The sequence below is a fragment of the Neoarius graeffei genome, chromosome 14 (genome assembly GCF_027579695.1).
Source record: "Neoarius graeffei isolate fNeoGra1 chromosome 14, fNeoGra1.pri, whole genome shotgun sequence".
Lineage (NCBI taxonomy): Eukaryota > Metazoa > Chordata > Actinopteri > Siluriformes > Ariidae > Neoarius > Neoarius graeffei.
In genome coordinates, this window is record NC_083582.1 from 4,043,756 (window position 1) to 4,056,393 (window position 12,638).

General features: G+C 46.6%; 1 protein-coding gene across 1 annotated transcript in view; it reads left to right on the plus strand.

Moving 5' to 3' along the window:
- Window positions 1–12,638, plus strand: part of LOC132897901 (legumain-like) — a 46,277-nt gene that overhangs the window by 19,322 nt on the left and 14,317 nt on the right. Inside the window, exons 4-7 of the mRNA XM_060939165.1 lie at window positions 6,011–6,092; window positions 8,861–8,946; window positions 9,239–9,314; window positions 9,581–9,643. Of these exons, the coding sequence (XP_060795148.1) occupies window positions 6,011–6,092; window positions 8,861–8,946; window positions 9,239–9,314; window positions 9,581–9,643 (307 nt within the window). The remainder of the gene's footprint in view (window positions 1–6,010; window positions 6,093–8,860; window positions 8,947–9,238; window positions 9,315–9,580; window positions 9,644–12,638) is intronic.

A 12,638-nucleotide genomic window follows, 5' to 3' on the forward strand; every position in this document is an offset into this window, starting at 1 on the left:
ATAAGGGAAGACTGGCATCGCATTTGGCTGGAGAGTTTGACCATCGATTACTCTCACTTGGTCAAATGCATGCCGCAGAGTCTTGTCTCATGACTGCTCTAATGGGAAATCCCCAAGGGAATCCCCAAGAGAGGGAGGAGGGGCAGGGTGCTCCTTACTCCTCGTATCGCTCTGACACAGTGCTGATGTAGACGGCTCTGCAACAGCTTCCCCAGTCAATGCCACACCAGGAGCTTCCCGTGACATATTTATGCAGGACCCACCTCTCATTACGTGTTCCATCAATTCTTTAAACCCTGGCCAATCAGTTCCCAAAATTAAGGAGTGGGTGAGAAGAGGGTTAACTGCCGCCTTAATTCTATGCGTTTGGCCCCAGAATAGAATATGGATGGACACTAGAGGGTAATTGTGAACATCCCTGTGCACACATAACACCTTCACTGCTTTTGCTCTCCCCAATGCCTCACCTTGCACCAGGCATTGGTGAATTGAGGTCTGATTACAACCGGAATCCACCAACGCGTGATATGTATCCCCTTGAACACTTACTGGAATGCAATATGTTCTGGCCCAATCGGGGGCATTCTCTCATGCGTCGGGGATCCGAATCACAGCTCTCATCTCCCTGGCGGAGCTCCGACTCTGGAGATGCTCTGACTCCCCGCCGCGCCAGCACCCCGGCCCAGGCTTTCCCTCTGCACCGGCATTATGGGAGTCACTCATCTGGGGAGGAGTTAACACAGACATGGAAGAGGGAGCTGGGAGGACACCACGGGTGTGACAGGCCGGCTGGGATGGAGCCGGCCATCGCCTCCATGGTAGGGGAACAGGGTGGGGAGGGGAAAGAGAGACAGAGGGGGAGAAGAGAGAGAGAGGGGAGAAGCGAGGAGAGACGCATCGTCTGCCTGCCATCACAGCCGCCTCCAGATGGTCCTCCGCCAGCTCAATGGCTCGTCCTAGTGACGCCGGGCGATGACACTGGACCCATTCCACTGTTCCTTCCGGAAGTCGAGAGATGAACTGTTCCAGTGCCACCAGATTGAGGATCTCATCTGCGTCGCGGTCTTCCACCCTCAGCCACCACCGGCAGGCGTCCTGGAGTTGCTGGCCGAATGCAAATGGTCGGCCGACCTCCTTCAATGCCAGCGTCCGGAAGCACTGGCGATGTTGTTCCGGGGAGCGGCCAACCTGCTGCAGGATGGCTTTCCTCAGGTCAGCATACACCAGTCGATTGTCAGCAGGGAGCTGCTGCGCTGCAAGCTGTACCTCACCAGTCAGGAGTGGGAGGAGGTGAGCCGCGCGCTACTCCAGCAGCCACCCCCACACCTTGGCTGCTTGTTCGAAGAGGGCGAGGAATGCTTCTGGATCGTCCTGCGGGCCCATCTTTGTGAGGGTGCCGGCTGCGGTGGTCGACGCCCCTGCTGACGCAAGCAGATGCCGGAATGCCTGGCGATCTTCCTGCTGGGCCAGCATCAAGGCTTCGAAGCGTTGCTCTTCTTCCTTTCGGAGGTTGATCAGCGCTTGATGCTGGTCCTGCTGGGCAGTAGCAAGGGCAAGGATGAGCTCTTCGAATGGGGAGGACTCCATGGGGTGGTTCCCTTCTAGGTGTCCTGGGTTTCAGCACCACTGTAACAGTTCCTGATGTGGGTGGAGCACAGAAGCATGGCAGACAAGAGTTGATGTTCACATACACACTTTTTATTTTGTTATTTTGGCTTTTAAGCTTCAATCATTCATTCAGTCACACACATACTTGGGGTCGGGGAGCTCCTCTTCTCTGCTCTCCCCCTCCTTTTATGCTCAATCCCTGTGACAAACAAACAAAACACACCCACAGACATTAATGACACCAGGTGTAATGACTTAGCCACTTACCTTCCGCAACCCTGCCCTTCATTCACAAACTGCTGCTTGGCCACGCCCCCATTGCCACACATCGTCTGCGAAAACACTTCATTACGGCATCCACAAATGCAAGTTAAAACCAGATATAAACAATATCCAGAAACACCACCCCCTTCTCTGGGCCCAAGCTCTTTTACGATGGACTGAGGCAAAGTGGAAAATTGTCCTGAGCTCTGATGAATCAAAAGTAGAAATTCGTCTCGTCTCATCTCGTCTTCTTCCGCTTTATCCGGGACCGGGTCGCGGAGGCAGTAGTCTAAGCAGGGAAGCCCAAACTTCCCTTTCCCCAGACACCTCGGCCAGCTCCTCGGGAAGAACACCGAGGCGTTCCCAGGCCAGCCGAGAGACATAGTCCCTCCAGCGTGTCCTGGGTCTTCCCCGGGGCCTCCTCCCGGGGGGACATGCCTGGAACACCTCCCCAGGGAGGCGTCCAGGAGGCATCCGAAAAAGATGCCCGAGCCACCTCAGCTGATTCCTCTCGATGTGGAGCAGCAGCGGCTCTACTCCGAGCTCCTCCCGACTGACTGTGCTTCTCACCGTATCTCTAAGGGACCGCCCAGCCACCCTGCGAAGGAAACTCATTTCGGCCGCTTGTATCCGCGATCTTGTTCTTTAGGTCATTACCCAAAGCTCATGACCATAGGTGAGAGTCGGAACGTAGATTGACCGGTAAATTGAGAGCTTCGCCTTTTGGCTCAGCTCCTTCTTCACCACGACGGACCGGTAAAGCGACCGCATCACTGCGGAGGCTGCACCGATCCGCCTGTCGATCTCACGCTCCATCCTTCCCTCACTCGTGAACAAGATCCCGAGATACTTAAACTCCTCCACTTGAGGCAGAATTTCTCCATCAACCTGGAGAGGGCAAGCCACCCTTTTCCGGTCGAGAACCATGGCCTCGGACTTGGAGGTGCTGATTCTCATCCCAGCCGCTTCACACTCGACTGCAAACTGCTCCAGTGCATGCTGAAGGTCCTGGTTTGAAGAAGCCAACAGGACAACATCATCTGCAAAAAGCAGAGATGAAATCCTGTGGTTCCCAAACAGGATTCCTTCTGGCCCCTGGCTGCACCTAGAAATTCTGTCCATAAAAATTATGAACAGAACCGGTGACAAAGGGCAGCCCTGCCGGAGTCCAACATGCACTGGGAACAGGTCTGACTTACTGCCGGCAATGCGAACCAGACTCCTGCTCCATTCGTACAGGGACCGGACAGCCCTTAGCAAAGAGCCCCGAAACCCATACTCCCGAAGCACCTCCCACAGAATACCATGGGGGACACGGTCGAATGCCTTCTCCAGATCCACAAAGCACATGTGGACTGGTTGGGCAAACTCCAATGAACCCTTGAGCACCCTATGAAGGGTATAGAGCTGGTCCAGTGTTCCGCGACCAGGACGAAAACCGCATTGTTCCTCCTGGATCCGAGGTTCGACTATTGGTCGAATTCTCCTCTCCAGTACCCTGGAGTAAACCTTCCCTGGGAGGCTGAGAAGTGTGATTCCCCTATAATTGGAGCACACTCTCTGGTCCCCTTTCTTAAAAAGAGGGACCACCACCCCAGTCTGCCACTCCAGAGGCACTGTCCCCGACCGCCATGCGATGTTGCAGAGGCGTGTCAACCAAGACAGCCCCACAACATCCAGAGACTTGAGATACTCAGGGCGGATCTCATCCACCCCTGGTGCCTTGCCACCGAGGAGCTTGCAAACCACCTCAGTGACTTTGGCTTGGGTAATGGACGAGTCCACCTCTGAGTCATCAGCCTCAGTCTCCTCAGTGGAAGACATGACGGTGGGATTGAGGAGATCCTCAAAGTATTCCTTCCACCACCCGACAATGTCCCCAGTCGAGGTCAACAGCTCCCCACCCACACTGTAAACAGTGTTGGCAGAGTACTGCTTCCCCCTCCTGAGGTGCCGGACGGTTGCCAGAATTTCTTCGAGGCCGACCGATAGTCCTTCTCCATGGCCTCCCCGAATTCCTCCCAGTTCTGAGTTTTTGCCTCCGCAACTGCCCAAGCTGCAGCACGCCTGGCCTGCCGATACCCATCAGCTGCCTCGGGAGTGCTGGAGGTCAACATGGCCCGATAGGACTCCTTCTTCAGCTTGACGGCATCCCTTACTTCTGGTGTCCACCACCGGGTTCGGGGATTGCCGCCACGACAGGCACCGGAGACCTTGTGGCCACAGCTCCGAACAGCTGCGTCCACAATGGAGGTAGAGAACATGGTCCACTCAGACTCAGTGTCCCCCACCTCCCTCGGAAGCTGGGAAAAGCTCTCCCGGAGGTGGGAGTTAAAGACCTCCCCAACAGAGTGCTCTTTCAAAATTACAGCAATTGGTCTCCTAAGGTCCCAAACATTTACAGAGTGTTGTTAAAAATAGAGGTGGTGCAACACAGTGGTAAACACACCCCTGTCCCAACTTTTCTGAAATGTGTTGCTGACATCAAATTCAAAATAAGCATATATTTTTCAAGAAACAATAAAAATTCTCAGTTTCAACATTTGATATGTTGTCTTTGTACTAATTTCAGTGAAATACAGAGTTTCCGTGATTTGCAAATTATCACACTCTGTTTTTATTTACAGCTTATGCAGCGTCCCAACTTTTTTGGAATTGGAGTTGTAGAAGGACACCCCATAGAGTGCATACCTGCACCAGTCCACATATTATTAACATCAAAATCTTGAGCCTAGGATAACGCTAAAGCTGTACACCAAGTTTCATCCAAATCCGTTCATCATTTTTTGAGTTATATTGAGGACAAACAAACAAACAAACAAACAGAGGCAAAAAACATCACCTCCTCCAACACAGGTGCAAAAGTTGTTTATCTATCTGGACAGTGGTGTATGCTAAATGCTAGGGATGTGCATCTCCGTCACTGAGGTCGACATGATGCACATCACGATACATTACCAATGATCTGATATGTTCAAGATACATATAGATATAATGACTCACATGATATGATACTTTTCCCCTCTACTGTGATGCGGTGCAATTCAACACGATTTGATGTAATTCAATGCAACACGATGCAATGCAAAAGAATACGATACGATGCAATTCAATATAGTACAATTTTGTTTTATTTCTTTGGTTCATCTAAACATTTATCAGTTAAGCAATTTAAGGATGCTCAGGATTCACACTGAAGCTTGGTGCAGTGTGCTGCAATGTGCTTTACACTTTCAGCAGGGAGGTTAACTGAGCAATGAGCAGAAAGCAGTGGTGCAGTTTCTGTATGAACATGAACAAAAAGAGCCTTTCACAAACACGTCTTTTATCACTGCTTTCAAATGTTAAAAAAAAGTAAACTAAACAGGGGCTTTTACTTTGAAGTACCATTGGAGCCATGCTTCCAACTCAGGAGAATGAGAGTAGACAGGAGGAATTTATTGGTCACATTCTGAAACAATAACAGCACAGGACCTCTATTAATAATTATATATTAATAAATTGAATTTTACCAATGCAAAGATATTAGAAGCAATGCATTGTGATTTCATCCCAAATTGTATTTGATGCACATGTTTCTAATCAGGGCAATCACATCGTGACCTTTTGAATCAATGCACCAGTGTGAATCGATAAATCTGACCATCCCTACTTGACATCGTGAATCTAAATATGATGAAGATATAAAACTATTATTGTAACATGGCAGATTCAAACAAGGGATGAAGAACAATGTGTGGAAGCTTTAATAAAAACACACAGGCAAACACAGCTCAAAACAAGTTAAGAAAACAACATACAGTGGTCATGGCACAAGCAGTAATAAAGAAGTGTTTGAAAAGGTTCATCTGTTTGCATCTCTTTGCAGGAGCAGTATTATTCACATACTCTGTGTATCTGTATGTACATTATACCTGGAGGAATAAAAATGACATCCACTATGGTTGAAACATCAGAGGCAAAACATCCTCGTCCTTCAGGCTTCTAGTTGAACTGCAAATTGTTGAGTGATTTCATGTACAGTGGTGTTAAGCACTTTGTCGAGCTCAATCTCTCTTTCAAAACTTTCCTGACCTCAGCTGGCAGGGAGGGGAAATGTTCAGAATCCTCATTATAATTGTATCATATTTTTGTGCAGAAATCCCTTTCCTGGAAATATCATCAACGTACCAAATGGCCCAAATGTTTACCCTGGAGTTCTAAAGGACTACACTGGAGCGGTAATGTGTTCTGTAACATGTAATAAATAAACATTCTCAATGGACTTCTTCTTATTTTTTTTTTCACAAATCCCATTTCCAGAAAAATTGGGATATTTCCCAAAATGCAACACAAACAAAAATCTGTGCTTTGTTAAATCACCTGGACTGTTATTTCACTGACAAAAGTACAAAGAAAAGATTTTCAATAGTTTTATTATCCAGCTTAATTGTATTTTGTGAATATCAATGAAGTTAGAATTTGATGTCTGCAACACACTCAAAAAAAGTTGGACAGACGCATTATTACCATTGTGTTACATCACCTTTCCTTTTAATAACACTTTTTAATTGTGTGAGAATACAAATTGTTGCAGTTTTGCAATTGGAGTTTTTGTCCATTCTTGCTTGATACAAGACTTCAGCTGCTCAACAGTCTGTGGTCTCCGTTGTCTGATTCTCCTCTTCATGATGCTCCATACATTCTCGGTAGGAGACAGATCTGGACTGGCAGCAGGCCAGTCAAGCACAAGCACTCTGTGTCTACAAAACCACGCTGTTGTAGCCTGTGCAGAATGAGGTGTGGCATTGTCCTGCTCAAATGAGTATGGATTTCCGGGGAAGAGACATTGCCTTGATGAATATGTCTCTCTAAAATCCCACTATATCAATGGCACCTCCCCCATGCTGTGGGCACTGATGCCCCCATACCATCACAGGTGCTGCTTTTACACCTTTCTCTGATAACAAACTGGATGGTCATGTTCACCTTTGGCACTGAGGACTCGATGTCTGGTTTTCCCAAAAATGAGCTGAAGTGTCACTCATCCAACCACAGTACATGTTTCCACTGTCTTTCGGTCCATCTGAGATGAGTTCCGGCCCAGAGAAATCAGCAGCGTTTCTGTATAGAATTGATGAATGGCTTCTTCCTTGTGTAATACAGTATCAGGTTGTGTTTCTGGATGCAGCAGTGGACTGTGTTAAGTGACGACGGTTTTCCAAAGTCCTCCCGAGCCCATGTGGCTATATTTGTCACATTAGCATGACGGTTTCTCAAGCAGTGCTACCTGAGGACTTGAAGGTCACACCCATTCAACTATGGGGGGGGGCTGCCATGCTGTAGCCATAGTAACCAATTCCCTGCTTCACTTTATGAACCATCTTCTCCCTTTCACTGTACAGCATTGAAAACACCAATCCCTGTACTCAATGCCAAGTTCTATCTCTGCCCATTCTTCTGACTCCCTATAATGGTATTGGATACAGAGATGATACCGGATGCCAAATACAGTGACGTCACGACTGTGCTTAAAACCCACGGTGAAATCGAAATTCCTTCTCTCTGGCGGTGGGTTTCCACGTGTGAAAGAGACGTCGTTCCATCTGTGCTACAGGAGAACAAAGGACAAAGAACGAGCTATTGATACCGGACCTTTAGCCAAAGTTCAATGTATTTGATCTTCGCATAGTTGCAATAATAACTGAACTGGTTAGTCACTGCAGCCCACGCAGTAATTTAAAGAGAAAAAGCGACTGGATCCCTTTTCCCTTTCACAACGTCGACGAACAACAAACAAGATTCCTTCCAGATCATCGGACAACCGATGGGACACCGAAGATCTTCAGCCGATGAGCTGGAAAAGCAAAAGGAACAGAACTGTTTTTTCCCTGAACCTGCACTCCATGCTGTCTTCGGATAACAGACGGCACACTTTCAGTCGCCAAGCAAGAGCGATCTCAAGTAAGGCTGGCATCTGGGCAATTGTTAGTCTTAGTTGTGGCTAGTTAATGTGAAGAGTGTTGTTTATTTGAATTCATTAATGGTTTAAATGTACGCATTTTGATTCACATGAAAGTCGGTCTTAGACCGCGTATTGTTTGATTTGCTTTGTTTACTATCCGTATTTAGTTAGATCGTGCATGCATTCTTTCTCTCTCTCTCTCTTTTTAACTCCCTCCATCGCACTACACCCCTCAACATTGGGATTTCAGAAGTAGCTGAGGGTTGAGTAGAAGTTTGAGTTTAAGGCCTAGCACAAAGGCTCGCGCATTCCATTCACATACCACACCCATCTCAGCCACGCGCGCACTGCCTCTACAAACTTCTCAGTCTTACTTTGCAACTTATAGGCATCTGTCAGGGTGCAGGCACTTATGGATGCAGGCATAGGGGAGAGCGGGAGAGGCAAACTGTTGACTAAGCCAAATCAGAAGACAAGAATAATGGTCAGAGAAATGGGCAGGGGTCGGTCGATTGGTGAACAGAATAATGAAGGCAAGACGAGAAGGCAGCATCGGGGTGACCGTGAATACAGTCAAGAACACGAGATGACAGGCAGAAAGTAAACGGCTCAGTATGACAGGAGAGAAAACCCTGAATGATACTTCACGTCTGGTGAGAGTGAGAGAGGGGTTTAAATAGCTGAGCTGATTAAAGAGGAAATGAGTGACAGGTGAAATTAATAGACAGGGGACAGAGGGCACTGTGATTCGTGGGAAGTGTAGTTTGAAGTGGCCATGTTTGGAGGCTGTTTCGAGCTTGTGCTCTCAACGCTGTTACTGACAGCATCAAATTCTTTGTTTATATTTATAAAATACAATTGAGTTGGTCAGTAAAACTATTGAAAAGCTTTTCTTTATACTTTTGTTAGTTAAATAACAGTTCACGTGAATTAACAAATCAGATTTTTGGTTTTATTGCATTTTAGGGAATATCCCAACTCTTCTGGAAATGGGTTTTTTATTCATTTTAAAGTGAATTAATCTTTTACATTCTTCATTATCAGGATGTATCAGCTGAAAACTTTCTGGCTGTACTGCATGGAGATTCATCTGCTGTCAAGAAAAAAGGGCCAAAAAAAGTAATACAAAGGTAGAAACCATTTCCTTTAACTTTCTTCACCAAATTCCACATCTAATTCGCATGAACTTTTAGTCCATATTCTATTCTAAGGTGTTCACTCAGGAACAGTAATGAGTTTTTCTCCATACTTGACTCATCTTACACCACAACACTGTTGAATTCTAGATTTGGATTGGTCCAATAGGTGTTTAATTCTCTGTAACAGCAGCTCTAACATTAGTGCAGCTGCAAATCACAGGGTTATATTAGCTTGTTTTATGGACCTTCCACAACATGATAATAACATTGTGTTCTCTTTCAGTGGTGAAAATGATTCTATCTTCATCTACTTAACAGACCATGGAGGTTTGGGTGTCTTCAAATTTCCTCATTCCACAGTAAGTTTAATAAATGTCCTGCTTCTTCTGTTATTCATATCCTTGTAACTGGAAAAATGCATTGTAATAATAGAAGTAATGGTTAGTGAAATAAAAGGTTGCCAAAAACACCAATTAAGCCCCAGTTTCCCAACATCCGCTATCTAAATAAAGTGTGAAGGAACTGGCACCAAGATCTTGGTGTGAAGGTTGTTAGTTTCTTTGGTCCCATTAAATGTATAACACTGAAGTCATGACATGTAATAATCAGTTGTTTTCTGTTACAGCTTTATGCACATGACCTCATTGGCACAGTGAATAGGATGTCAAAGAATGGCAAATTTTCAAAGGTGCATTTTATGTTTTAATACATTCCTGCATTCAAGTCCTTTCTCTCTTCCATTTTCTATCTCCCTTTCTTAAATAAAATGGCATATGATTGTCACTGATAGCTCCAGCAATCAGAGTTTGTGGTGGCCTCCAAACATGGCCACCACAGACTACAATTCCCAAACACCACAGTGCCCTCCCTCTCACGAGTTCTAATCATTGCCAGAGCTGTTCCACATTACACCCCATCAGCCATCATGACTTAAAGACCTCAGTCACAAACAACCAGTGTGAAGTATCATTCTGTGTATGTGTACCTGATTATACCAAACTGTATTTGACTATAGTGACTTTGACCCTGCTTTCTGTTTATATTTGTACTCTGGACTTTTGCTATTCTTCCAACACGCTGTTTGCTAATTGACCAAGCCATTCCCTGTCCCTGACACTGCCTTTAGTTTCACAATTTGGATTTGATTGCCAGTTTGCGATGCACCTACTCTCCCGTGCAACTGCATCTGTAAGTGCCTGCACCATGACAGGATACTTTGCCACCATGGATGCAGCAGAGGAGGCAAAGCAAACTGCTCTTTCTGTTCAGGGATGATTGTTGGGAGAACACCAGCAAATGTTGAGTGATTTAAACATCCATATTTCACAACTCACTGCTGCTGTCTCGCAGGCCCTCCTGATACATCCAGCACCCACTGTGAGTTCATCTATAATGGTTCCTCGACCAGATAAGTTCTCCAGTGAGGTATTGGAGTGCAAGGGTTTTCTCATGCAATGTGTGTTGTTCTTCATGGCCCAAATGGGGACTACTGATCAGCAGAAGATCACCCAATTTCTCAATCTGCTCACCAGCAGGGTATTGCAGTGGATCACTGCTGCATGGGAGTGAGGTGGCGTGCCTACAAACTCCTATGAATGTTTCATCAAACTGTTCAAGGGAGTATTCAATTATCAGCCAGAGGGCATTGAAGTAGGAGAAAAATTGCTGACTTTGCAAGGGAAAAGGAGAGTGGCCAAGTATGCCTTTGAATTCCATATGCTGGCAGCAGGCAACGGATGGAAAGAACCAATGCTAAAGGCCATGCTCCATCAAGGTATGGACCCACTCATCCTTGCTGAGCTTGCATGCCTGATGAGCAGCACACCTTGGACTATCTAATTGACCTGGCCATTAAACTGGACAATCTCCTCTGCAACAGGCCCTCTTTGCAGTATGCTCCTGTTAATGTCCAGCCAGCCCAGTTTCCTATGCCCATGGATGTTTCTCACACTCGCATGCCCTGCTCTGCGAGAGAGAGGAGATGCTGGGAGGGACTATGCTTCTACTGTGGTGAACCTGGTAATCTGTTAATCCATTGTCCTTTCTGACCACCCAACACCAGAAAACATGACAACTTCAGGAAGGAACATAGCTCCACAGTGAGTCACAAAGCCTCTTCTCATCAGCAATTCCTGAAGCTCAAATTATTGTTAAACCTCTCAGAGTCTTCCCATGTTCTTTCTGCCCTACTAGACTCTGGGGCAGAGGGCAACTTCATTGACCATGAGGTCATTAAGAGGCTCAAGTTGCCCACAAAAGAACTCCAATGACTGGTGAGTCTTAAGGCAATTGATGGTGGACCTATTGGAGAGGGGCTTGTCACTACATGCACTGCACCTCTGGAGATTCAGGTTGGGGCCCCTCATAAGAAACTCATTTCACTGTTTGTCACCTGCACCTCCAACCAAGTCATTGTTCTGGGGTTCCCCTGGCTACAGCTCCACGATCCTCTCATCTCCTGGCAGCACAGAGAGATATTAAAGAGGTCTCCCTCCTGCCAACAGTACTGCCTGCAACTGCCCCAAATCATCCTGGCTTCCACCTCTGTGGAGATTCACTCACCTGGGGGCATTGAACATGTTCCAGCTTGCTACCATGAGCTTAAGGAGGTATTCAGTAAAGGAAAGGCTAGTGGATTACCTCCTCACAGACCCTATGACTGCACCATTGACCACCTCCATGCTGTTGCATATACCCGCTCTCAGTCCCAGAACAAACTGCCATGGGGGAACATGTTCAAGAAGCACTGCAACAGGGATATATCCATCCTTCAATGTCCCCAGCATCTGCAGGCTTCTTTTTTGTGGAGAAGAAAGGAGGGGAGTCTCAGACCCTGTATAGATTACTGAGGACTGAACCAGGTCACAGTATATGTAGTATCCATATCCATGACCACTAGTAGCTTCTGCCTTAGAACAGCTACAATCTGCCCACATGTTCACCAAACTTGACCTCAGGAGTGCCTACAACCTAGTACATATCTGGGAAGGGGATGAATGGAAAACTGCGTTCAGTACCACCTCAAGGAACTTTGAGTACTGTGTCATGCCATATGGGCTTTCTTACATGCCCAGTGTGTTCCAATGCCTCATCAATGACATCCTCCAAAACATGCTGGGATGCTACATGATCACATACATTGATAATGTTCTCATCTACTCTCCAGACAAAGTCAGTCATAAAGAACATATAAGGTCAATACTCACCCAGCTCCTTGAGAACCAGTTATACATCAAAGCAGAAAAGTGTGAATTTCACATTACCCAAATTGTGTTCCTGGGGTACATCATCAGTGCAGAGGGGGTTAGCATGGACTCCAACAGGGTCTCTGCAGTAACCACCTGGTCCACACCAACTACAGTCAAGGAGCCCCAATGTTTCATGGGGTTCACCAACTTTTATTGACAGTTCATCCAAGGGTTCAGCACTATCGCCACTCCACTCATGCTTTGCTCAAAACAGGAGTCCAAGCATCTTCAGTGGAACCAGGGGTCAGAAGATACCTTTATCCAGCTCAACTCCACCTTTAGCACAGCACCAATCCTTAAACACCCAGATCCTATGGAACCCTTCACCATTGAAGTCGATGCCTCAGAAATTGGACTGGGAGGTGTATTGTCTCAGTGCTTCAGAGAGAAACCAAAACTGCATCCCATGGCATTCTTCTAAAAAAAAACTCACAC